This window comes from Genypterus blacodes, unplaced genomic scaffold (genome assembly GCF_046128005.1).
Source record: "Genypterus blacodes isolate CSIRO-AG114 ecotype Tasmania unplaced genomic scaffold, CSIRO-AGI_Gbla_v1 ptg000013l_1, whole genome shotgun sequence".
In the NCBI taxonomy this organism is placed as follows: domain Eukaryota; kingdom Metazoa; phylum Chordata; class Actinopteri; order Ophidiiformes; family Ophidiidae; genus Genypterus; species Genypterus blacodes.
In genome coordinates, this window is record NW_027466827.1 from 1127639 (window position 1) to 1153947 (window position 26309).

At 45.6% G+C, this 26309-nt stretch overlaps 4 protein-coding genes and 1 long non-coding RNA gene across 5 annotated transcripts in view; 3 read left to right on the plus strand and 2 right to left on the minus strand.

The window, feature by feature from the left end:
* syne2a (spectrin repeat containing, nuclear envelope 2a) overlaps nt 1–3877 on the minus strand; it is a 47030-nt gene extending 43153 nt beyond the window's left edge. Inside the window, exons 1-6 of the mRNA XM_076167079.1 lie at nt 3704–3877; nt 3459–3603; nt 3076–3150; nt 1329–1381; nt 272–643; nt 7–141 (exon numbers count right to left, since the gene is read on the minus strand). Coding sequence (XP_076023194.1) covers nt 7–141; nt 272–643; nt 1329–1381; nt 3076–3145 — 630 coding nt within the window. The 5' untranslated portion in view covers nt 3146–3150; nt 3459–3603; nt 3704–3877. The remainder of the gene's footprint in view (nt 1–6; nt 142–271; nt 644–1328; nt 1382–3075; nt 3151–3458; nt 3604–3703) is intronic.
* Nucleotides 3878–4142: 265 nt separating this feature from the next.
* LOC143013312 (uncharacterized) lies at nt 4143–6878 on the minus strand. Its single transcript, XR_012965128.1, has 3 exons — nt 6835–6878; nt 4986–5806; nt 4143–4388 (listed from the first exon to the last, which is right to left on the minus strand). It is a non-coding gene; the product is annotated as an uncharacterized LOC143013312 (long non-coding RNA).
* atp5mj (ATP synthase membrane subunit j) lies at nt 5134–6992 on the plus strand. The gene is made up of 4 exons (XM_076166880.1): nt 5134–5251; nt 5976–6099; nt 6216–6242; nt 6857–6992. The coding sequence occupies exons 2-4, from the start codon at nt 5976–5978 to the stop codon at nt 6865–6867; spliced, it is 162 nt and encodes a 53-aa protein (XP_076022995.1). The 5' UTR covers nt 5134–5251; the 3' UTR covers nt 6868–6992.
* A 1030-nt stretch (nt 6993–8022) lies between these two features.
* gareml (GRB2 associated, regulator of MAPK1-like) lies at nt 8023–17914 on the plus strand. Its single transcript, XM_076166899.1, has 7 exons — nt 8023–8339; nt 11125–11265; nt 13684–13814; nt 13909–14074; nt 14188–15041; nt 16095–16264; nt 16381–17914. The coding sequence occupies exons 1-7, from the start codon at nt 8228–8230 to the stop codon at nt 16958–16960; spliced, it is 2154 nt and encodes a 717-aa protein (XP_076023014.1). The 5' UTR covers nt 8023–8227; the 3' UTR covers nt 16961–17914.
* Nucleotides 17915–18977: 1063 nt separating this feature from the next.
* On the plus strand, nt 18978–25200 carry hadhb (hydroxyacyl-CoA dehydrogenase trifunctional multienzyme complex subunit beta). The gene is made up of 16 exons (XM_076167716.1): nt 18978–19064; nt 20129–20201; nt 20394–20435; nt 20517–20613; nt 20868–20912; nt 21008–21107; nt 21207–21294; nt 21557–21744; nt 21852–22032; nt 22244–22365; nt 23200–23279; nt 23367–23414; nt 23531–23618; nt 24038–24112; nt 24524–24688; nt 24782–25200. The coding sequence occupies exons 2-16, from the start codon at nt 20135–20137 to the stop codon at nt 24815–24817; spliced, it is 1422 nt and encodes a 473-aa protein (XP_076023831.1). The 5' UTR covers nt 18978–19064; nt 20129–20134; the 3' UTR covers nt 24818–25200.
* The last annotated feature ends 1109 nt before the right edge of the window (nt 25201–26309 follow it).

Here is a 26309-nt window from a genome sequence, read left to right on the forward strand (position 1 = left end):
CCGTACCTCCCACTGCTTCCGGACTGCATCAGAGAGGAGAATCAAGTCCTGCAGCTGATCTACAGAGCAGAAGCCCCCAAAATCCTCCACTGCACCCAGAAACTCTTCAAGGACAACAGGTTGCAGAATCCTTAAAGCCCTCTGGAATCAAGTTACATGCACAGAAAGACACATGTATGTAGACAAACAAGCACAGCAGCTTCACCACAGAACTACAGATTTGATAGCAGTAAACATGGGATCTTCTCTACTCTCATGTTTGCAGATGTACCTCTTTTCTCTCGGCTTGCCATTCTGAAATCTCTTTGTCAGCAAATAATGTGATGGCTTGCTGGATGCGTTGTTGCACAGAGACTCTGGTCTTCTCCATCCTGCTCCTCGCCACTGCACGCGCTTTTGCACAAGCTTCATTTTGGAGCGTCGGTGGCGGCTGCGGAGACGTTTCACTGCTCTGCGGCTTGTTTGGTTGCCCGCTTACTTTGAATTCAGACATTTGTGATGGAGATGAGCTTTCCTTCTCCTCTGTACTTGTATCAGCTGTAGGAGGAAGTGGATTTAGAGGCATTGGTCCAACAGGAGCAGGCAGAAGTTGATCATTTTGACTGGGAATTGAAGCTGGTGTGACGGGTTTGCAAGATGATCCCTAAGAAAGAAAAAAATAAATAAATACAAATAACCTCCTATGATAAAAGGAAAGGAATACAAAAGGAAATAAGCTTCACACGGTCCCAACGCTGACTGATGTTCCAGACATGAGGGAAAGTGTCTCCTGTAGAGAAAAGTGTCTCCTGCAGAGGGCTGCTTTAGATCCCAGATGGTAATAACAGATGCTAGGTTAATTAAACTTTATCTCAGTTTAGCTCATTTATTATTATTATCAGGGACCGTGTATAAAATGCGTTAATCTCAAATAATCAAGATCAAATTCTTGCACCAGATGCTTTTACCATTTTATTCCCATCTTACGTCACCTCAGAAGTGTTATGAATGACTGATCTTTGACTCGGAGTGAAGCCATGTGGACGCAGGGGTTGTGCTGGGGTTCAGATTTCATGATGTTCTGCCCCAACAGAGGCTATTTATACTCTGGACCCGTGTCACCAGCCGCTCAAGGTTCCCCCCAGGGAGTGAGATCCACTCAGTGAGTTGCGGCTGTCCCTCATCCACACACACATCATCGCTTGACCAATGAGTCAGCGTGTCACACTCTGCCGCGTCGTATCGTTAACAGCCTCATCAGCTCCCGCAATGTTAGCAGGTTGTTGATCAAAACCCAAACACAAATGCATTAAAAGCAGAAGAAAACAAGAAGGACTTTCCAAACACACCTTAGAAAGCTGAACATGTGTCACTGTCTGCATCTGAATCCGTTCAGGTTCCACTGTGAGGGTAAAAGGAGAAAGACATCGTATATCAATAAACAAGATCTGTTGGTTTCGTTATGACACTTCTATGAACTCCATATCTCCTGTTTTGTTCTCACTGCGTGTGTCAAGGATTTTGCAGTGAAGAACGGAAAATAGTCAAACTTATTTTGCCACAACATGCTGCTGTGTGATTTTGTTGAAGCAGAACCACACACAATCAAGCTGAGGATTTTGTAGGACTACATATGCCGCGTACTGTACACCCGCTAGAGGAAGCCGATGAGGTGTTTGACATTCAAGCCAGAATTCTTAACGGGTTACAGTCTAGATTCAACTTAACCTCGACTAGAAACAGGTATTACTGTATTCCTTCACACTGGTTGGAGTCTAAATCTGATTTCCTCTAGGTTTTTAACCACCCTACTCACCGATGTCACAGGATTGAAGGATATTACAAGCCCTCGTGCTAGTAACTAATACTTAACTCATCCCGTGTGTGATAGAGGGGCGAGACCGTTTCCATGGCGCTCACTGGGAGAGACGGAAGTGAAAAGCTTCCTTCTCTGACCTTCAACTATAAGTCTGCTGGATGGGATCTGACTACAGGACGGGACGGCTTCCAAGGCCAGGGACAGACATAGACTCTGAGACACACACACACAAATATACACAGGAAGGCACAGGAATACACACAAACACTCAGCAAATGTATAAATGGAGGCATCTACAAGCCACAATGAGCAGAGAGACAGACAGACAGACAGCCAGACAGACAGACAGACAGACAGACAGACAGACAGACACACAGACACACACACACACACACACACACACACACACACACACACACACACACACACACACACACACACACACACACACACACTGAGGGGTTTAAGGACATTTATGGTTCTTACTAGAGCGGGCCTAAGCTTCTGTTGACAAAACGTGAATCTTTTACTTTAGGGTAAATTAGGACTATAACAGATTTCCCTTTAAGGAACTGACTGAGATCTACTTATAACACTGATAATTTATATTAATGGAGCAAACTTACACACCTTAGTTTTTACTCTGGCAAAACCAAACATGACTCCGGGCACACAGGAGTATTTCGTTCACTCACAGAGAAGTAAACAAAGAGTGTTAATAGTTTGTCTGATCATAATCCTGCACAATCCTACTTCAAAAAGTGTGATCATGATCTCACACCTGTTGACACCTGTCTCTTAAATCCGAGTCTGTGGCTGCTGTTTGTTCAGGATCCTGTCCAGGCAGAAAGTCCTGACCTTTCTGAACACTGAAGCTCCACCCAGCTCAGTACAAAAGGCCAGCACCTCATTGACGAAGCAGTAAGAAAATAATTCCCTTTCAATCAAACTGGAGGAGTGAGAATGAGGAATGCCATTATGAATCTGATTTACATGTTGGACGTGTGGTGAGTGAGCAGTTTAGTGCTAACAGTTGACTAATCATTTCAGCACGAGCCAATTGATGCTTAGGTGATAAGGAAGGTTGCTTATTCCTTGATTTTAGATCGTTCTTCATACCAATATAGTGTCTTCTCTGACACTGAATGTTGTGCAGATGACAGAGTACTATCTGTCTAATTACTTACTGCATTATTATTAAGGTTTATTAGTTTCGTATTGTATCGTATCCGGATAATAGCAACAAAGTTAAAACACAGCTGCAAGAATAAACTGACCGTGCAGGAACGTGTGGACACCGTCGATGTCCAATGGAATCCCTCCGTCGACTTCCTCTCGTCCTTCCATGTGATCTATACAAGAACAAGGACATACACCTCATAAAGTAACATGGGTGTGACTGCATAACAAATCATAAACTCAACAGGAAAAAAGAAACTAAAACTCAGCATGACTTGATTAGTCATGCTGTGAATGCACCCACCGCACCCACACATTGAAACACACAGAGACATACAAGTACACACATGCAAACTGAAAGCTCAAAGATAAGGAATAAGCAAACTGTATGGAAATGACCGACAACATACTGCCATGTGCACGTTTGTAAGGCGGAAAGACACAAGCGGACACATCCTGGTCACACACTTCTTTTACATACCTGATGCACTGATGCTGTAACCTGTAGTGTGTCAACAGTGTTAAGCCCCTCAGCTGTGTCCATTCATGCAGGCAGAGCTCCGTGTGGGCCCGGCTGACAGGCCCTTCCAATCAGGTGCTGGTGAATGAAACAAGAAGCCACATGCCTATTGGATCAAGGAGACAAAAAAGTTACGTTTAAGTCCCACCTCTGCTTACTGTACAACATTCCTGTAGGCAGCTCAGCTTCAAGCAAAAAGCGCTTACCTATGCTCACCTTCCTTGTGTTCATGAGCCAAATGCAACATACACAAGAATCCAGACTAACCAGCTGACGTGAGTGAGATCTGTGTCTCTGTCTCAGTTCTGTCCCCTCATAATCCAAGACAGCCTGCAGTCTGTGTATGTGTGTGTGAGTGAGTGAGACCCAATCTGCTTTGCTGGATGGGATGCAGCTTCTAGCGCCTATGAAGGGAGGCGTGGCTTTACTCAGGAGGGGAGGAGTCAGCAGGGTGACAGCAGGGCCATGCAGGAGCTAATGGGATGAAGTCCACTTTCATATTGTAAACAACACTGTAATCTGAGCCCCTGCATGACAGAATACATGGGACTCTGAAATTACAGTGCTCAGTAAACAACACAAGCAGTTGGAAATTGTACACCGCCAAAAGATCCATTCTCAGAATAGCCACCCAATATTCCAACAATGTTTAACAATGCTAATTAGTACAAATGCAGATCACTAAGTCAATTCAACAGGTGTGATCATGTCTCACCATTTCCAATGAGCTCGTCCAGGTGGGCAGCACTGCAACACAATTCATAATCTCCTCTCCACAATGTAAAAGACTACTTGGAAACCTAAATGGCAGTTTGTGACAACATGGAGCAGGCCGGTGAGGTTGCAGTTGGTAACAAAAGGACAGGGTCAGGGTCGGAGTCATGGCCTTGGCTGAGGAGGCAGAAGAGCAGAGTATCAGGCATGAATGGAGGACAACAATGCACGACTCAAGGCAAGTTAGAAGTTCAATCACTTTTACTTGAAAAATTAACACTGATACACTACAAGTCAGTACAAAAGGTACAGAATCGAGAGGCAAAAACAGGGTACAAAGCAGTAAGATGGTCATGCACAAAAAGGCTGTCACTAGGAATAAAGGCCGGCCAGTGACACAACAGCGTCAGGGGGGCGCTGATACAGCTGGCTGACACAAGAGGGCAGCAGAGGGAATCTGAAATGAGTCAGTGACTCCAAAGTAACATTAAAAACAAGGAATAATCTAATAACACTGAGGACATAATTTAGTTAGAATGAAGGATTTGATGGTGGAATATGTTCAGGTTTGTGTATGGCAATGTTTAGGCTGACCAGATTGTTGACAAGTTGACCATAAAGCCCGTTTAGTCGTAGTTAACTAGCTAAAGTTGTGGCAACGCTAATCACTTATAGCAGGTACGCTAACAAGTGTACGGACAGTCAGACGGATTCCGCGCATGCGCCTTTAAAGAAATCTGTGTAATTCACCAAACAGTGAATCGTTGTTTTTACCTATATTGGAAATGGAAGTTGTAAATTCCGTTTACAATTAGAACTATGATGACCCTCGTAAAATAACTGGAGGTAGAATTCCAGCGTGTATTTTGCATTTGAAATGTTTAGTTCCGTTACGCCTCCACTTGGGGGCGCTGTGGACTAAAAGGGTCACTGCGAGGACTTGACATATCAATGAGAAGAAGACACTTTCCCGTGCGACTTTGACGTTATAGCAGCAGCAGCTATCTTGACCTTCCTCCTGCAACGTGACAGAATAAACGGTGAGAAATCCGAACACGATATATTTAACCATAACTGCATATAAAATGTCCATGTATGTCTGTAATTAAAAATGAACGAAGCAGCTACTTGATATTGTGTCCTGTCCTGCGTTTGCTTGTTACCTTCGCTAGCAGACCGAGCTAGCATCGTGCTAAGGCTAAATAGAGCGTCCTGGATTTAATGGACAAACTGTTCCCTGAGTAAATAAAATGAATGAAATTAAAATTGCAACAGTTTGTCCGCCCGTGTTCCCGTAGAGATGACATCACGCTAACCTCCAATGTTGGCATTGCGTATGATGAATTGATAAATCCTAATGTTTGCAAGTTGTAGCATTGGTTAGCCGCGAAAGTTACCTTCAAAGTAGGTGAGTTAACGATGAAGAGGAAACCAAAGATGGGTTTATTTTTGCATATGGTAGCAATAAAGCGAAAATACTATATGTATTGGTAGTTTGATGAATGGGAATGAGTTAGTCTGTCAAAGTCATCGGTCCTGTACATTGTTATTGGGACAACCAAGGAAAGGTCTTCTTCTCCACTCCGTGCACGAAACTGTGGTTAAAAAAGCAAAACACGGATCTTTTGTCAGAAGTATCCCTATTGTTTATTGATTGTGCTGAAAATGTAAAAAAAAAAAATGTCAACACCCTTTGAATTACACATTTCTATTCTGGGCTCAGAACTTATCAATCAACCCTAATGTTATTCCTTTCCTCCCCAGATGGCAGGACGCATGTTTGCAAGCTGGTGGTCCAAAATGGGCCCCTACTACACGAAGGCTTACCAGGAGATGTGGGTGGGCCTCGGCATCATCACCTTCGCCTTCTACAAGGTCTCCTTCGGCGGTGAGTTTAACATTCTTTTCTGCTTAAATGGAACTCAGTAAGTATTTGCTGAAGTATTTTTGATTCATTTTACTTCTTATCCTCGCATCTAATATCATCTCTTCTTTGCTTTACAGGCAGTAAAGACAAAGCAGTGAAGGACAGTGAGTATCTGAAATCTATTCTTGTAACTGTGTTTACCTAACAAGTCCGTATATTTAGACTATGCCCTCATATTCTACTACTAAGCAAAAAAAGTAGAACGTAGTTTAAATATATTAGTAGTTTACAACATTAAGTTATGGCTACAAGGAAGGAAATTGTCACAATATCAGGCTGCATAAAGAATATTCAATCAGGTCGTGCAGTTACATATCTCCACCTGTAGATGACAGTAGATGCAGTTATGATCACATCCTAACTGCTTTACAGACAGATAAAGGAGACTGAGGGACAAAGTCTGATAAAGATACCGAGTAATGCTTTTGCCTAGAGAACTAACAACTAGTTAAAATGATGTAATGATGTCCAGTTAGTAAATATTGATCCATAATCCTTGTTTGACATTACATCTAAACTGTTCTGTATTCAGTTTGAAGCGTCCCATCTTTGATATGGTAATGAAACTAGACTGTAATGTAGCTGTAATGATGTCATTTGTGAGACTTCATTTTAACCATAAATTAAGAATAGAGTTAGAGTGAAATGTGTTTGTTAGAATACATTCATTAAAGTTCAACCTTTTTTTTGTCTCACCTTGCTCTCCTCTCGATTGCAGAGTCACATTGAGTTTTCCACCCTGCTGACTGTTGCTCCGCCCCTGCTGTGACATCATGCCCCAACTGCTAAAGTCCAACTTCATGTTTAAATTTTGTTAATATGGAACAAATAAAGTTTATCTTTGTTGACCCAAAGTCTGACTACAGTGCTGGCAATGATTTAAGTAGATGGTGCTGGGCGAGGGGTTTTGTTCATGCATTCTTTCAAATAAAGATATATGAGTTAGTTTTATACCCTCCATAATCTCTCCAAATGATCACAATATACCAGGTACTGCAAATATATTTAACATTTAGGCACTTCATCTGCAACTTTGGCAATTCATCCTTCAACTTCAGACATGATGTCATCAAGAGTTGTAAGTTAATTGATTAAAGTTATTGAACACAAGTTGGTTGTGTTTTATCATTCTGCTTGGTTCAGTTGTGTGTGGTTATTTGGAAATGATATAGTGTGGAAGTAACATATTGAAACTTGAGTGTACTATTTATAGCAGATAAATCACAGTTTGGGTTTATAGTTTAACTTGGCGAACTGCCGGTTAAGTGCACGTGTGTGTGGGTGGGTGGGTGGTTCAGAGGTCAAATGATCCTCCAAATTGGTGAGGGTCAAGCAAATGTCTGCACACGACAGACAACAACACTATGGTAAGAAACGTAATAAGAATGGTTACTAAGCAGCAGGATGAACTTTCAAAGGAGCCCATGTTACAACAAATATCTTGAATCACTAATCCGTCCTAAAGTTTTGGCCCTTTTAGCGCCCCTAGAGGTAGAAATGATGACACGCAGAGAATCGAAAGTTATAACAAATAATAATTGTAATAAATATAAGGGGAAAAATGAAAATCCTGTCGTTTCTATTTAAACTTTGCCAATAGACAAAGATCCATAGTCTAGAAGCCAATCTGATAAATATTATTTACTATCTTTATTTCATATATAGCTTAAATTTTCTCTCCTGTCCTTAACATGTCTATAAAGTGCAATCGGGTCGTTTTATTTCTTTGCTTCTATCTCCAGGTTAACGAGCTTGCAGTTGGGAGACACACACACACACAAACACACACACACACACAATGAAATAGGCAGAGTGTGTGAGTGTGTGTGAGAGAGAAAGTGAATGAGAGAGAGAGAGGCTCGCGCTGCGTCCTTCCGCCCCCGCTCCCTCTCTGTCTGTCTGCGCTCTCTCCCTCTCTCTCGCCTCTTGCCTACATTATTCAAACATGGCGAAACTCCTTGCCATTATACCACCAACAACACCATCACCTTCATCCTCGCCGTCCTCCTCCTCATCTTCCCCCTCCTCTTCGACGTTATCGCCACCCTCTCCGTCATCGTTATCTCCGGTACCGTGATGACCCGGGAGGATGGAGAAGTTGTCGGCGAGCCTGTCGGAGATCGCTTGGAACCCGTTGGCGCTGCCGTTGGACGCGGTGGTCAGCAAGTTCCGTCTGCCCACACTGGTTCGCCTGGCGCACGGTAAGAGACAGACACTTACCGGCTCCCCTCACCGACAAGCGGTTTCTTTGGAAACTTTTGTGTCTGCTGTTACTTTGCCCAGAAACTGTTTGCGCCTCCGTGTCAGCATAACCTGGGTGATATCGATCATACACAGCTAAACCATAACTAATCACTTTCAGGTTGGAAAAAGGCGGAACAAACCTAATGTTTGTCGATAGGAGCGTGTTTGCGTATGTAGTTGTGTGATTCTGTGTTATATTTAACAGCACAATGTGTTAGAACAAGTGTATTTAGTCAAGAAATCAGATCATTTCAGGGTCAAGATTACTAAAGAAATTACAACTACTATTTCCGGTTAGAGTTTCCAAAAATAAAACCCGATTAATGCTTTTCATGCACAACTCTGAAGAAATTCGGAAGAATGAGTCTAATCAAAACAAAATAGGTTCTTTCGAAATAATAGCCAATTAGTAAATATTGATTAATTAGAGGAGAGTACATGCGTGTATGCTACTGGACACAGGTTAAGACGTGGTGGACAAATTTGTCAGATAATCAAAATTGAGTTCATAGTACTCAGCTTAAGTCTACTGAGCCCTCCATTTAGCGCTGGGGTCATATTAGTTTCCAGGTAGGATCAATAGAGGGTGCAATATCATATATTAATTGAAAGGGAGGCTGCGGTTGTTAAATCCACTGCTTTGTCACTATTAGCTCTTCAGATGTGCAGCCCAAGTGTACCATGTAGAAGTAAACAATAGGATCCTAAATAACGGAACTTTAACAGACTGAAGATAAAGTGGTGTGAGAATCCCACGGCCACCCCCACACTTTCAGTGGCCCCATCTGGCAAACTATGTAAAATTTCTGGAGGCGCCACTGCTGATATTTCAATCACTGACTCTGTTAAGCACTTATTTTATTCAGCATGTGCAATATATCTTACATTGTGACTTAACATATGAGAATCACTACTATTATTTTCAACCACTACTAATATTTTCAGATGTAGGCACAATTGGAGCAATGCAAGTTATTAACTAACTGAGCTAGAGGGAACCTACATATTTGTGTTGCCTTGTTACTTCAGTGACACATATCTCTGCTCTTATTTTGAAAGCAACATCTCACCATTTCCTTTATCAATTTGGTTAATTCTTGTGATTTTGACGGAGCTGTTGCGTTTCAGGACACATAAACAATTTAATGCAGAACGAGTCAGTCCACCCTGTAGTATGATCATTTTTAAAATTGAATTCTTGTAATTTTGCTCCATTTTCTCCACGCATTCTGCTGTTTTGCAGCCAAAGTGTCTGCCCACATTCGGGGTCTTCCCTTTGGGAAAGGCCGATGGGTGTCATAGCCAAAGTTGTTCCAGTCCAGCGCTGCCCGGAAAGCCACAAAGTGTCTGTTGTGCTGCTGAAGTGCTGCTCAATTCTTTTCATATGTAAATGCTGTAATCTGTCGGTGAATGTGGAGAATACTAACGAGCAGCGACCAGGAGGAAACCTTCGACTTCCCTCCGTGGACTGAAAGCGCGCACTCGTGGAAGCTGTCAGGAGTTGAGTCCCCGAAAATTACGCACCAAAGAAAACTATTTTGTTTTAACACACACAGAGAGAGAGAGAGAGAGAGAGAGAGGAGAGAGAGAGAGAGAGAGAGAGAGAGAGAGAGAGAGAGAGAGAGAGAGAGAGAGAGGCATAGGTGTTTATTAACTGCACTGTCGTTACCCCACAGATGCCTGCTTGTTTGCACAGGCAGCCAACCCACATGATGGTTAGTTATTGACTGGTTCAGCAAACTAGTCTCTGCGTTTCATAATAACAACAACAAACAAACAATAATCATATTTAATCTGCACCCAGAGACTGCTGTGTGTGTGTGTGTGTGTGTGTGTGTCTGACTGTGTGTGTGTCTGACTGTGTGTGTGTGTGTGTGTGTGTGTGAGGAGGAAGACAGAGAAAGAGATTCTCAGGCCCTGTTCTGTGTGTGAAGATGACCGAACAGCTCGAATTGGGGAAAATCCACCTCCACCAACTCTGTTCTGCCTCCTGAGGCTTCCTGTGTGTGTGTGTGTGTGTGTGTGTGTGTGTGTGTGGTTGAGAACCCAGTGGGAGGTTACGTCACTTAGCAACTTAGCCACACACAGATAAACTAATCGATGTTCAGTACTTGTCGATCACATCTATGACAAAAAGTGTCACAAAGTGTGCCATGACATGATCTCACATCCATTAAATGCACGTGTCACTCACCGTGGCTGAAGAGCAGGGATATGGCCGTCTATGTGTAGTGTGTGTGTGTGTTTGTGTGTGGGAGTGAGCTGTGTGTTATGTGATTGAATTCTACCATTGTGCTTAGAGCAGAAATCAATGCTGTTGTGCTACATGATGGTGAAAGCTTTAAAGCAGTGTGTGTGTGTGTGGGGGTGTGTGTGTGTGTGTGTGTGTGTGTGGATGGGGGCTGTGTAATAGGAGGTTGCCACATTGCGGGGTCCTGATGAGTAGGTTAGAAGTGCTGGATCACCACTGATGGTGGTAATTGTAGGCTCTGAATATGTCTGTGTGTGTGTGTTTGTGTTTGTGTTTGTGTGTCAGGGTGGTTGTTTTAATCTTTTCCATTGCTGAGCAAAGTGTGACCTTAGAAATTAGAATCAGCTGTTTCACCAGAGGCAGTAAAATTGTTTGTGCCTCAACCATTTTGTGTTTGTGTGTGTGTGTGTGTGTGTGTGTGTGTGTGTGTGTGTGTGTGTGTGTGTGTGTGTGTGTGTGTATGTGTGCGTGTGTGTTTGTGTGTGTTCCAGGTGAATGCGTGGAGGGCCTGTCGGAGGAGGATGTTGTGCTGTTACACTCCTGTCGCCAGTGGACCACGGTGACGGCCCACAGCTTAGAGGAGGGACATTACGTCATCGGCCCCAAGATAGACATCCCTCTGCAGTACCAGGGTGAGCGCGCACACACACACACACACACACACACACACACACATGCATTTACAGAGCTTAAACTGAAACGCACCTATTTTTGAAAAACATTACAACTTTATTCTTGCAATATTTTGATATGTTTTTCTTAACCTGTATTTTCTAAATTTCACTTAAAAATGAGTTTTTCAGACTCAAATACCCACTTGAGTACTTACTTACAAAGCATTTTGACTAAATCTGCCCTCTTATTCACTGCTTTTTAACATTTGTGTGGATGAATGTTACTTATTCTAAAAAATACCCAGAATCCCTTGCGGAGAGAGACATACACATTTTTCTCACAAGGTCAAACTTTTCCACTTGTCCCAATTTCTTGGTGGGAAATAAAATGTGGACTTGTCTCGACTGGAGAGAAACACAGTGAGTGTAACCGCTTAACTATGGTTGATTACATTACATCTTTTGGTTAGAGTGGTTTGAGTTTGTCTGGATCTTTATTGAATGAAATCAAACCTGGCGCACGGACATGAACACACACACACACACACACACACACACTTCAGCTCCCCATTCACACCGTCGGGCTGACCTCCCCTGACTCCGACTCCATTGACTGACTCGTCTTCCTGCTCAATGAGTTCTCGTCGGGATGACCTCACTCATCCCCGCAACTCCATTGTTCCGATTGTCCGAGCAGTCACTTTATTGGCCGTGTAACTGGATCTTAATGCCTTCCTCCTCTGATGGAGCGCTGATGTCACCTCCACGCTGCTCCCCGACTCTCAGGCTCCTGTCAGGAAGAATGAAAGTACGTGTGTGTGTGTGTGTGGTGAGGGCGCTGAGGTCACTGTCATTTTAGGATTTCCGTCTAATTTGCCAGTATTCCAAGCAGGTGACCTCACATGTTTGCTTTGTGTTTGCTGCACTTTCTCTGATTGAACACTAAACGTGGCGTTTATACCCTCGCACAATTACTCATACCGCCTTGCCTGTTACTTATAGGATTACCGCTACGTCTCTGCAGCAGTGACAGGTGTGTGTTGTTGGTGAGTCAGAGCCCGTGGTCCGGTGATGAGCTAATGTCTGTGCGATGACTTCATGCAGGAAGTCTAAATAAGCTTAGAAAGCAGAGCAATATAGGTTTTCTCCCTGGGGACGGACAACAGGATGCTACCTCCTTTCTTCTCCTCCCTCTCTCTCTCTCTCTCTCTCTCTCTCTCTCTCTCTCTCTCTCTCTCTCTCTCTCTCTCTCTCTCTCCTCCCCCCCACTCTGTCCATCCCTGCCTCCCTCTATAGCGAGAGAGAGAGGTCAGGGTAATGATGATGATGATGGTGATGGAGGACAGAAAAGCTGAATGATCCCTTGTTCATGAATGGACTGCAGCAATGGAAGCATATTGTTGTTCTAATTCCAAAACTAGATGATCCTTTTCTGGGGACAGAGCCGGAGTTTTCACCCCCCACATCTTCACCAGTCGCCTTCATTTTCAAGCCTCCTCATGCTGTCACTTTTATGGCAAAGGGGAGGGGAAAGTAGCACTCACTGGCATTGTGCATTGGCCGGCGGGGGCTCTGTTTGAATTGGAAGGTGGGGGTTGGAGGAGGACGAGAAGGGGAGAGAGTGGGAGAGAGAGAGAGAGAGAGAGAGAGGGAGAGAGGGGGGATCTGGATATGCTGTTCTGGAGGAGCTTGGTATTCTGCTCTGACTCCTAGACAAAAAAAACTTTAATCTCTCTCTCTCTTTCTCGGTCTGTCTCAAACACACACCAACTCTGTGGCACACACACACACACACACACACACACACACACACACACACATTTAATAATCACAGAGTACAGGTTGTGTGTTATTTATGTTCTGTTTCAGTTCTATGTTTGAACGATCCAAAGAACAACAAACGCAGGCGATGGAATTCAGCTTTCCTGATCCGGAAAACTTGGATCAGAGTTGGAGAGGGAGTAGCCAAGAGAGAGAGAGTGTGTGAGTGTGTGTTCAGGGTTGTAGAAGATTTACAGAGATGGGGGATGAGTGAGAGAAAGAAGGGGTGAAAGAGAGAGAGAGCGAGTTGTGTGTGTGTGTGAGTGTCTCCATGGTGATGTGTCTCTCGCTCTGCGTGAGAATGGGGGTCCTTCATTGGTTTCCATGCCAACCTGGTCAGCTGTTGTTTGGCTTAGAGCGCCACGGACGGGTTCATAGGTCACGGAGGTGTGTTTGCGTGTGTAAAACTGGCCAAGAAAGAAAAGAGAAAGAAAGCAACTTTTCTCCTCTTTTCATCCCGCCCTCCTTGACTTCCCTTCCTCCTTCTTTGCCCTCTGCTTCCTCCTCTTCCTCCCCACTCATCGATCTCTCCCGTATCCATTTCCCATGTTTGCCTTCCCCCTTCCACCTCCTCCTTAATCCTCGTCTCCATCATTTTGTCTGTCCTCTCTTTAGGGAAGTTCAAGTTGTTGGATGAAGATCGGGATGTCCGGGATCCAGTCCAGTATTTTTCCAGTGTGGAGGAAGTTGCCGGTGTTTTCCCCGACCGCGTCTTCGTCATGGAGACCATCACGTTCAGCGTCAAGGTCAGAGCACAGCACGCTAACCTTTATTTAACCAAACTCTGAAGCACTGCAGAGTTGTTTTTGAGTCAAATGTCCTCTTCTTTGTATGCTGTAGGTGGTTTCGGGGGAATTCAGCGAGGACAGTGAACCCTACAGCTTCACTCTGCAGGCTGGAGATGAGCTGTCACTCATGGGGAAGGCGGAGCTTCTCTGCGCCACGCCCTCCAAGGAGAAGACGGGACTGAGCGCGCTTCTGAGACGACTGGGAAAGACGCCGCGAAGTAAGTAAGGGTCAAATCTAAGCGTCCTACATCGAACCGAGCCGGACAGATGTTGGACGTGTGACCTGACCTGACCTTTTCTTTTGACCCCTGACCTCTCGCTGCCTCCTCAGGTAAAACCCCCTGCTTGGTCTGCATGAACCACCGCACCAACCAGAGCGTCAGCCTGCCTTTCGCCTGCCGCGGACGCTTCTGCACGCGTTCCCCTCTGGAGCAGGGCATGCTGGGAGGAGAGCACACGGTGCGCAGCATCATCGAGAGGGTTCGCCTCCCTGTCAACGTGTCGGTGCCGTCGCGGCCGCCGCGCAACCCCTACGACCGGCACGCCGTGCGCGAGGGCCACCGCTACAAGCTGCTGAACATTGTCAGCAAGACGGTGGTGCTCTGCTTGGTGCTCCGGCGGCTGGAAGTGTCGCCTTCCCACTTCCTGCTGCTGCGCTGCATGCCGCGCTTCAACGTGGCTGAGGCCTCCGTCCACACGGCGGTGCTAGAGAGCCTGCTGCTGCGACACGCTTTTGACCCCGACGCCTACTCCCGCGCCGTCAGAGAAACCCGGCCAGAGCTGGAGTGTATGACAGAGGAGTGTGTGAGCCCACGGCGCTCTCGGGTGTGCGTGTCGGGTCAGGACTCGTTGGCGCCGGCGTTGCAGCGCCTCTCGCTGTGCGGCTACATGGGAGGAGGGGTCTCAGACGGGCTGTCGCAGCACTGCAGGGACTCTCTAGGGGAGCGGCTGGGGGAGGGGCCAGGTGAGGAGAGGGAGTACGTCACTCCCGAGTGGACTGAGTCCGAAATGAGGACCAGCGAGGAGATCCCTTATGAGGAACTCTGGACCAATCAGAACGCAGAAGGCTTGGGGAAAGAGCCGAACCTCATCTCTTTCCATTCTTCCTCCTCATTGGACGGCTCTCTTGGTACCATGGTGACAAGAGTGTCGACCCCACCGCCCGTACCTCCAAAATCAGATGCTGTGAGTTCCACTTCTCTCTCTCTCCGTCTCTCTCTCTCTCTCTCCATCTCTCTCTCTCTCTCTCTCTCTCTCTCTCTCGCTCTCTCTCTCTCTCTCTCTCTCTCTCTCTCTCTCGCTCTCTCCCCCTCATGCTGCTTAATCCGACCAGGGCAGCATCCGGTTCTTAAAAGTCAGTAAGGTGGCTTTGAATTATTCATACAGTACAGCTATTAGACCTCACTGACCACACACACACACACACACACACAGACACAGACACACACACACCCACACAACCACAAAGCTACACATACACACACTAACTTCCTAGAACTGCAGCTGCACAATCATGGCTCAGCAACACAGCACGTATGACAACACTGTGGGTGTGCAGGTGCATGTGTGTTTCCATACACTCATACACACATTCTATAGAATCACACAGGACTCAACCTTACTGGACCTGAAAATCATAAAATTATGTCAAATTCAAAGTGTCACTATGGCCTGTTGGTTTGTGTTTGGTGTTACGAAGCTTTCTAAGATTAGTTACACAGACTGATTACTTTCTTGGGGGGGGTTTATCTGGTTTGTTTTGTTTAATTCAGTTTCTTTTAAAGTGACGGCACCCAGGAGCGGTAAAGAGCGCGAGCATGTGGGTGGAGATGACAGCAACGCAGCTGGATTATAGCCTGTCACACACACACACACACACACACACAGTGTTCTACATGCCGTGATATTTAGCCTGTCAAGACTGTGTGTGTGTGTGTGTGTGTGTGTAAGCGACTGTTTGTGAGTGTGAGAGAGAGAGATGGTCTGAAAGTGTGAGGGAGTGTGTTTGAGATGTAAAGGTCACAAAGTTTGACATTTACCAAGCAAAACAGAAATGAGCCAACACACACACTCTCTCTCTCGCTCTCGCTTTCGATCTCGCTCTCACACTCACACACACACACACACACTCACACACACACACATTCCAGTAAAGCCTCCCTGGAAGTCAAGTTTGAGGTTTACTTTTCGCTATTGTGGCTCATTTGTGTGAATGTGTGTGTGTGTGTGTGTGTGTAGGTGAGAGAGGAGTGTCGCTTCTTGATTGCCCCTCCCGTTCCGCCCCGCTGCACTAAAGGAGGTTCCATCTCCAGTCCTGTCCCCAGCCCCCCGGTCCCACCTCGATTCCCCAAGATGTCCTCGTCCCCCAGACCGAACCTCTCCTTCTACTCCTCCGGACTCCAGGACAGGTAACGTACCGATGCCTCTAACATCTTTAATGTTAGAACAAGAATACATCAGGAGTATTTTGTAACTATCTATAGACATCTGGAAGCTAATGGAACTTTCTCCTGTTCTATCCCAGCTGCTCTCCCTCTCCCGATACGTCCCTCTATTGTTACCCTTGTTCTTGGGCAGACTGTCCCGCTCCTAACCCGGCCAGTCCGGAACCGGTCCCCGTCCTCCCCGCAGACAGCACAGCCAATCCCCAGCCGGCTCAGGCCACCTGGGCAGAGCCGTGGGTGGACTCCTTCACCTCTGGCCCCCGACTCAGACCCCCGCAGAGTCGATTTGCTCCCTTCGGGGCGCTGAACCCCTTCAACCGCCAGTCCCCTTGCCCTTCCCCTGAGCCCTCCACAGATTCCTCTCGAGGCGCAGAGGGGGGAGGGACTTCGGCGGGGGTCATTGAAGGTTTGGCCCCGCCTAACGACCCCACCTGGCGCCCTCCCGCCGACCTGTCTGCGCTGTCATTGGAGGAAGTGTCCGCCTGCCTGCGTTTCATCGGCCTATCGGAGGCGGCGGTGGCCGTGTTCCAGAGGGAGCGAATCGATGGCAGCCTCCTGGTGCAGCTGACCGAGGACATCCTGTCACACGACTTCCATCTGAGCCGACTGCACGTCACCAAGATCATACAATTCATACAGGGCTGGAGGCCCAAGATTTAACACACTCACACACACAGCTGCCCTTATAATGTGCCTGTTGGCTACTGAGCCATCCTGAATGTGCCTTCCATTCAACCAACTGGCTGCTGAGCCCCAGCGACTGAGTTTGTTGAGGGGAATCATGCCACCCTGTGGTCAAACTATGGAACTGACACTTGACTCGCTCTGAGAGACTTGACTGCTTCTTTCATGTCTCAATCATGGACAGGGACTAGTTTACTAACCAATGGCTACAGCAGAGAGCTTCAGTGTGACTGTGCCCTGTTTCCACACGTCAACACACACACACACATTGTGTTTCTTCCATACTGCAGTGTTTTGCACTAAGCACACTGTAGAAATTCCTATCTGAAATGTGAAATGGTGTTAAAATGCTCAAATGCATTCATTTTATTTGAAAAAGTATTTGAACAATTTAGATGAATAAATATAACAGCTATCTAGACCCTATAGTGGGTTCTTCATCAGCGATGTATCACTGGCAACATATGAACAAAAGTCGTTGTAGTTCTTACATTTTTGCGTTACTTTCAGCCCCCATGATGCTTTGAGCACAGGAGAGGTTCAGGTGAGCTAAGGGCATGAAGTCATTTACAGCCTCTGCTGGTGGCCAGTAGAGATGTTTTTGTACAAACCTCCTACCACCTGTGTTCCTGAGCTATACGGTGGTTTGTAATTGTAATAATTCAAGCAGGGAGATATTACGAGCAGTTTGAAAGACAACAAAGCTATCACAGAGAACTGTAAAGAACTTGTATCGATAAATGAATCATTTATCCAATATTACAAGTTTATGCTGCGGGAGAGTGAGATTATTACTAACATTCCCTATAAGGGTAACACAAGACGTTCTGTTGTGTTGCCATGCTATAATGCTATAATAAGAGTTCTCTGTACCTCAGATCAATTGTCAAGATGCTTGATTTAGATATGTATGATAATAAATGAGTTGACACTGACCTGTTCACACAGTAGTTTCATTCAGTAGACTGTCAGAGATGTTGAATGTGATAATAAAACAAAGTTTGTGATTGTCCAGTCACTATGAGTCCACCAATCCAAAGTGAGTTGAGGAGTAAATTTGCATTGAAATACACACATTTCTTCTGTTATAACTGTTTTGTTAAACAATCTTCTCTTCTTATCTTTCCAGTACCCATGACGTGCACAGATTACTCTTGTCCAGCTTTATGAACCCAGCTAACTAAACCTCACTCAGTAACGTGTCTCTGGTTGAATTAAGCCCCAAATTACACGTTTTTATAACTATGCAACTGATTTGATTTCTTGTGGAGCCTATAAAGAACCCAGACCCAAACTGGCCTTAATTGTACTGCCACAGAAAGACTCAATGGGACCGACCTAATGGGAACAAAATGTTCCTGACTGAATCAGGACATCATTGGACGGTTAAGTTTTCTCTAGCTATACAAACTAAATAAGCACTGGAATTATCATTACATATCCATCATTTGGTGATTGTAGTCATGTTAAAGAAACAAGACAGCCTAAAATTCACATCTATTAGTTTTACAAAGAGAGATATTACAATGTTCAAAAGGAACGTCATCAGTTTGACTTTCTCATGATCATAACAGAAAGCAGACATGTTTCATTCCCTCTTTCTCTCTCTCTCTCTCTCTCTCTCTCTCTCTTTTACAGGAGGTGAAGTTGGATCATATGTGGACCTTGTTACTGTTGTCAGGAATTATTACACTGTGTCACTTAAATTCAGCAATCTGTATACATACACAAATACATCTGGGGAAGGGCAGAAGGCCTACAAACATAAATCTATGTAAACAACACCTTTTATAAGAACCACTGAAACATTTGATGTCCAACATAGTATGAGGAACTTTGCTTTGACAGGGAATTGAACCCAGGTGTAGAAATGCACTTTAGTAAATGGAGAAATATTGTAAAAATATCCGTAAATATCAATACATTCATTCATTTACTCTTCACCAATGTATTCTATCAGGCACATGTTAGGTCAGCTCTTCGGGTCCTTGAGGATGTCTGCACCGTTGTAGTCCTGCGCCGCTGTGACTGTTGTAGTGTCTGACAGAGGAGCGACCCGGCTGGCAGAACAAGCGTACAGGTAACTTCACCTGAACTATCACCACCGATCAAAGTGTAGCGTATCAAGTACGACTTCTGAACTACCCGTATGTAGCTCAAAATACGCTACTTTATCTTAAACACCACCAACAACACCCGATATTCGCCTGATAAGTAGCTAACATACTAGCTTACCAATAGCATAGCACACATATCGTCAATGCTGCATATTTGTTCTATTATGATTTTTGCTTATTCACGCGTGTTATTTGAAGTGAAAAGACATATAAGAAATGCGTGGACGGCTCTGTCACACATTGTCCCGTGGGCTTGTCATTGTCATTCCCCGGCAGAGGAAACTAGGTGAAGGGTCAAAGCCAGTGGAGGAGCTGACCGAGATTGGACCGAAACTTTATCCTGAAATATATGTCGAATAACCGGCCTGTCCTCCTGTCTTATGTCCTTCTGACTTATGTCCTCTTGTCTTTTGTTAAGTTCACCTTGACGAACTCTTCTTAAACGTAGCACTTTAAAGCTGAAGTATGTTTAGCATTACAGGGTAGGAACTCATATTTACTGGTAAAGCTTCCATGATAATACTTTAATGTGTTAGGGAAGAGGCGGTTACAACAACATACAACTACATTTAATTTATTTAACCTAAAACGATGTTTTTACACCGTCAGCATAACCGCATTTGTGAAATAAGACTTTAATGAAACCCACTGTGTGTTGCGTTCAGGTGCGCTGTACATACTTACTGTGTGTTGCGTTCAGGTACATACTGTACTTTCGTTCTGTCACATCGTGTAACCGCTTCGCTGAAACGACGCTGACAGTGAATCATTACACTGTTATAAAAATAAATTATAAAATGTTGCATTTAAACGAAAAAACTAAAAATCACATTAGAAACTTTAACAACAGATTTAATTTGTGTTTGTCTTCTTTATTTGGCTCAGAGAAAACCCGGAATTAGACCAGAAAATGAATAATTAGCTCAGGTGTCCGCTAATGTCAGAAATCAGTAAGTTTACGTTCTTACAGGGACATGTTGCCACTGTAAGAAGTTTGCTTTGAACAATTATCCTTTGTTTTTTGCAGAATAAAATGGCTTTCATGCTGCTGAAGTCGATGCGGAGCTGCTCAGTCAGCCCAGCCTGCACTTTGCAGTTTGGTGAGACCCCTGCCCCTAAATCTGAATTGATGTAGTAGTTGCTGATGGATCATTGTACTGTTGTTTTGTTTCTGTGGTGCTTTGATTTCTCAGAGATTACACAACCTGCTGTTCTAACCCCCGATACACACTTTTTGCCTCTATAACTGTGTTTATGCTCTTCCTTAACGCATTTCTCTGTGTCCGTCTCAGCTGCACGCTCTCTCAGTACGACAGCACAGCTCCGGGCTCAGGGTGAGTTGCTGCGCTCCCTCAATCTAAATCCATCTGCTCATTCAACAATACATTACAACTGCTTCCCTCTTTTGTTTTCAGTTCAGACCAAAAGCAAGAAGACGTTGGCCCGGCCCAGTGTGAAGAACATAGTTCTGGTGGAAGGCGTCCGAACCCCTTTCCTGCTGTCTGGAACCACGTACGGCTCCCTTTGTCTTTCTTGCCCACCGCAGATTTTCAGGGCCATTTTGTAAATGTTTCACAGATTATGTTTAAATCATAACATCTCCATCATCATGTGCAAGTACTGGAACCAGCTGTTTGTATGAGGAAACACACAAACACACCAGCTTATTTGCTGTGTTCTAATAGATCCAATTGCAAGTAGGATGCAGCAAATGACAGCAAAACGGTTCTGTTGCTCAGACAGCTGAATCCTGTGTGTGTTTGCAGATATGCTGACCTGATGCCCCACGACCTGGCCAGAGCATCACTGCAGTAAGTGTGTGTTGCGTTGGAACAAGTCCGTTTGTTGTTTCTCGCTTTCTGGTTTGCGTCAGTGACGTAACTTTTCCTCTTTTGTGTTCTTCTAGGGGTCTGCTGCAAAGGACGGGCCTCCCCAAAGACGCTGTAGACTACATCATCTGTGGAACAGTCATCCAGGAGGTCAAGACCAGCAATGTAGCAAGAGAGGTGATCACACACACACACACACACACTCCAGTGAACATGCTATAGACGAGTGCTTTATTGACATCCTGTTTCTGATGATGAGTGTGTGTCACATTTCAGGCGGCGTTGGGTGCAGGCTTCTCTGATAAGATCCCAGCTCACACCGTCACCATGGCCTGCATCTCCTCCAACCAGGCCATGACAACAGGTTTGTTCTCATCTTCTGTCCATCAGTGCGGTGTTATGTTTAATATTGCCACCGCACTCAGGGAAGGGAGACTCACGCATTCATGACCTCACTTCCCCCCATGTCTCTCTCTCTCTCTCTCTCTCTCTCTCTCTCTCTCTCTCTCTCTCTCTCTCTCTCTCTCTCTCTCTCTCTCTCTCTCTCTCTCTCTCTCTCTCTCTCTCTCTCTCTCTCTCTCTCTCTCTCTCTCTCTCTCTCTCTCTCTCTCCCTCCCTCCTTCCAGGTGTGGGTTTGATCGCCGCGGGCCAGTGTGACACCATCGTGGCCGGTGGGGTGGAGTTCATGTCCGACGTCCCTATCCGCCACAGCCGTAAAATGAGGAAGACGATGCTGGCCCTCAACAAAGCAAAGACCGTGGGCCAGAGGCTGGGCCTGCTCGGCAGCATCCGCTTGGCCCACTTCTCCCCTGAGGTATCATCAACGTTACACTCCAGTGTGTTCAAGTGTCCTGATCTTTGCCCCCGACTTGATTTATCCATAATGTGCCTGTGTGTGTGTGTGTGTGTGTACTTGTGTAGCTTCCTGCAGTGGCCGAGTTCTCCACAGCAGAAACCATGGGCCACAGCGCCGACCGCCTGGCCGCCGCCTTTGGGGTCACCCGGGTGGAGCAGGACGAGTTCGCGCTGCGCTCACACACTCTGGCTAAAGAGGCCCAGGACGCCGGGCTGCTGCAGGATGTCATCTCCTTTAAAGTGCCAGGTACACACTCCCTCTCTCTTTAAAACACAGACAGGTGCCCGTTTGCCTGTGGATGGTTTCAGTCCCAGATAAGAGACGGAACTAGGGAATGTTTATTGTAACATTGTAAAAAAAAAAGGCAAAAGGTCATAGAGAGGGATCTGCATTGATGGAAACAGAGCAGTTACATTGAATTATAAAGTTATAACAGTAACGTTGTTATCATTCCCAGGTCGTGACATTGTTTCCAAGGACAACGGCATCAGGCCGTCCTCCATGGAGCAGTTGGCAAAACTCAAGCCGGCCTTCATCAAACCTCACGGCACAGTCACGGCCGCCAACTCCTCCTTCCTGGTACACACACACAACTCACACCGGCACGTCAACACACTGACACCGCTGTCATTGTTGTCACCTTCTCCCCCGGTTTTAAAAAGGAAAAACATCCAGCGCATACATATACATGGCCTCCTGTCTTGATGTGTAGAACTGAGCGGGTTGGAGCTTCGGCCTCAAACACGGTACAGAAGAGTTGTCACCTTAGCTTTGATTTGTTCATTATATTCCTCCGCTTCCTAAAAATAAATGTTCCTGGTGGATTTTTAGGGGACACGGAGTCATTCATGTAGACTGTTACATCACGTACACACACACATACACACACACACTAAGGCTGTCAGATTGCTGTACTTTCCACAACTTCCTGACTCGTTGGTTATGTGAGATTCCTGGTGATTTGTAGACGGTGGAAACATTGAAAAACTGCAGAAAAAAGCTACAAAATGATTTATTTTGTACGTTTGCGGTCCGTCTCCTCCTGTAGTTTCCCTTCACCTTCATGTCTCGCACTCGTCCGTCACTGCCGCTGTCATTTTTTTACACGACAGGATCTGGTCTCCTCGACAGGTCCAGACCTGCTAGATATCAGCCAGGAGTGTGTGTGACACATCAGTGATGCTCTCAGATCTGATGCATCTCAGGGCTAAACTTGTGTGGTCTGAACCCAACCTGTGTGTGTGTGTGTGTGTGTGTGTGTGTGTGTGTGTGTGTGTGTGTGTGTGTGTGTGTGTGTGTGTGTGTGTGTGTGTGTGTGTGTGTGTGTGTGTGTGTGTGTGTGTGTGTGTGTGTGTGTCTGTGTCTGTCTGTGTCTGTGTCTGTGTCTGTGTGTGTCTGTGTGTGTCTCCTCAGACCGACGGCGCCTCTGCTGTACTCATCATGTCTGAGGAGAAAGCCTTGGCCATGGGATTCAAGCCTAAAGCCTACCTCAGGTAAATCCTGCTCTGTATGACGCGGCACTTTTGATTTCCTTCCGGTTGCCATTTGTGCTGATGTGCTTTTTGTTTTCATCCCGGCAGAGACTTTGTGTACGCGTCCCAGGACCCCAAAGACCAGCTGCTGTTGGGGTGAGTCCCATCTGTCACACACACCTTTAAATAACACCAAAGAAGCTTTTATTTTAAGGATATTAAACAACATATTTCCCTTTCGTCTCACTTTTCTTTCTGTTTCATTCTTTCAGGCCGACGTACAGCACGGCCAAGGTGCTGGAGCGCTCGGGCCTGAGCTTGGGTGACATCGACGTCTTCGAGTTCCACGAGGCATTCGCAGTGAGTTAGAAGTGTGTGTGTGTGTGTGTGTGTGTGTGCGTGTGTGTGTGCGTGTGTGTGTGTGTGTGTGTGTGTGTGTGTGTGTGTGTGTGTGTGTGTGTGTGTGTGTGTGTGTACGTGTGTGTGTGTGTGCGTGTACGTGTGTGTGTACGTGTACGTGTGCATTGATGAATATCCAGCGGCTCTCTTGAGATATTTAAAGTTAGAAATCATTTTAAAATTTGACGTGAAGGCATTGATCCATGTCTGTGACTGCTTTAATCCAATTGTGGATTGAGTTATTCATGGACATCAATATTTGAAGAGCGATGAAGTACAGTTTGACTCGCTTTGCTTCACATCTCACACTTTTGAGTCGGTGTAAAATCAATGTGTTTTCTGTCAAGTATCTATGGTAACTGTGGCTCTTATTTTTCCAGGGCCAGATAATGGCCAATCTGAAGGCTATGGACTCTGATTGGTTCGCACAGACATACATTGGAAAGAAAACAAAGGTAAGAAAGGGTCAGAATTGAAGAAGCCATTCAAATTGGTGCGAAAGCGTATAAGGCAACACGTCAAGTCTCCACAACAGACTTGTGCCAAACGACAAAAGATCAAAATATCTCTCCTGCCTTTCATTCTGGAACAAAGTATCTGTTCTAGCTATTTCTGATGTCAATACATTGCAGGACCTTTAGCTGATACATTGTGTTTTTATGCTCAGGCTAAAGGGCTGATAGTTATACGTTGCTGAGAGACGAAGACAAGGATGACCTCATATTGACCTGCACCATAGTCAAAATTGTATTGAAACTAGCTTTTTTACTATTTCTAAAGCTGTTATTGATGACATATGCAAGAGAGCACATCCTGTATGCTTCCTCGTAATAGATATTTGATGTCCTTCTCCTGAATATGTGTAGGTGGGCACCCCTCCCATGGAGAAGTTCAACCTGTGGGGGGGCTCCCTGTCTTTGGGCCACCCGTTCGGTGCCACCGGCTGCAGGCTGGTTACCACAGTAGCCCACCGTCTGCAGAAGGAGGGAGGGCAGTACGGCCTGGTGGCGGCGTGTGCAGCTGGAGGACAGGTGACATGCACACATACACACACACACATTTGTTCCATGATTTCTTGTCTGCCCCCACCCCTCTCCTGATCACCTGGTGTTGTTGTCCTGCAGGGTCATGCCATGGTGATTGAAGCGTACCCCCAGTGAAGCACCTCCAACATTACGACCTGACTCCATCACAGCTACACACACCGGCATCTATACAACTAACTGTACATACTACTTTAGCACCACTTGGCCTTGATCAAAAAGACAGTCAGAAGCAGTGGTTGTGTGAGCTGTACGAGGATGCGCGCGCGTGTGTGTGTGTATTTGCTTAGAATCTGTTAAATTATGCCAGAGTATTGTTCTGAAATGATGCCTTTGATTTCGTGGACTGGAAGGTGTGTGAAGTCGGTGTTGTGAAGTGTGGGTGATGTAACATAGAAGCTTAACTCTGAGCTGGTACAGTTAGGTTGATGTCTATATTCTGTAATATTCTTTTCTTATGAACTTTTTGGAATTAAAAAGGCACTTGTTAATCAAATTGACATATTGTTTGCTGTTCATGTAAATCTGTTGTGATGAAAACAGCTTCACACACACTTGTAAACAGCTTCACATCTACTGTAGTATAAACATTATAACTACGTTTGCTGTATTTTAGCTACAGCTTCTTCACATGAGGACTGAAATGACTGCAAGTGAAAGCAGATGCGGAACAAAAACATAATCAGGAGCAAACCACTGTTGGTCTTGACTGATCTGCATTGCCAAAATTCCGAAATTTGCATCCAGGATGTGTCAGCACGAGACTCGTCTTTGGATTCCATTACACTTAATTGAAAGTGAATAATGGCTGTCTGAGTGTGACAAGACGACTGGTGTTAATGAGGAGGATGCTCGGGCTGTCTGGTGATTTAGAGGAATATGAATATGGAAAATTGGGAATGTGACTGGCAGGTGACTTGAAAGTTCACCCGGCAGCGGCTTCCTGATTTCTGGATGCAGTGGAAGGATTAAACGCTGCCAAGCTGAACTTTTAGACCTGCTAAAGTGTTTTTCTAATTTCCTGTGGATGGGTAAATTTATATCAACACATCGCCTCTTTGCTGTGTTTGTACGATCCCCTCAGCGCTCACAGGGGAATCTGCACAGCTCAGCTCATCACACACACACACACACACACAAACACGCGCGCCTATCTCAGGTTGGGGGGCTTGTTAACACAACTTCAGTCAGTCACTCCCGTTTAAAATGTATTTAAAGATTTAATTCTCCCAGTTAAAAACTCCTTGACTCGGAGCTGCAAGATGTGATTAATGCAGCCGAGCCTGTCACACCGGCGGAGGGGAATAAAACCAATGTTTTACTGCCGAGGCAAAACGGAGCTCAAATGTAAATAGCGGGGCGAGAGACAGAAAGAGAGACGGGAGGATTTTTTTTTTTGTGTTTTTAAAAGCTTCAAAACCGACTCGAGCCCCTGCGAGACACCGAAGACGCGCAGACACACGCCGACATAGCGGGCCCGCCTCCCCCCGCCGCCTCTCCCTCTGCCTCGGCGGGGCTTTGATCACCCGGAGCCTTTTATGGGGAATGACTGGCGAGCGCACCCGCTGCTGTCACTACAAATCTGCCTCAGCGCGCGCACAGGGAAGCG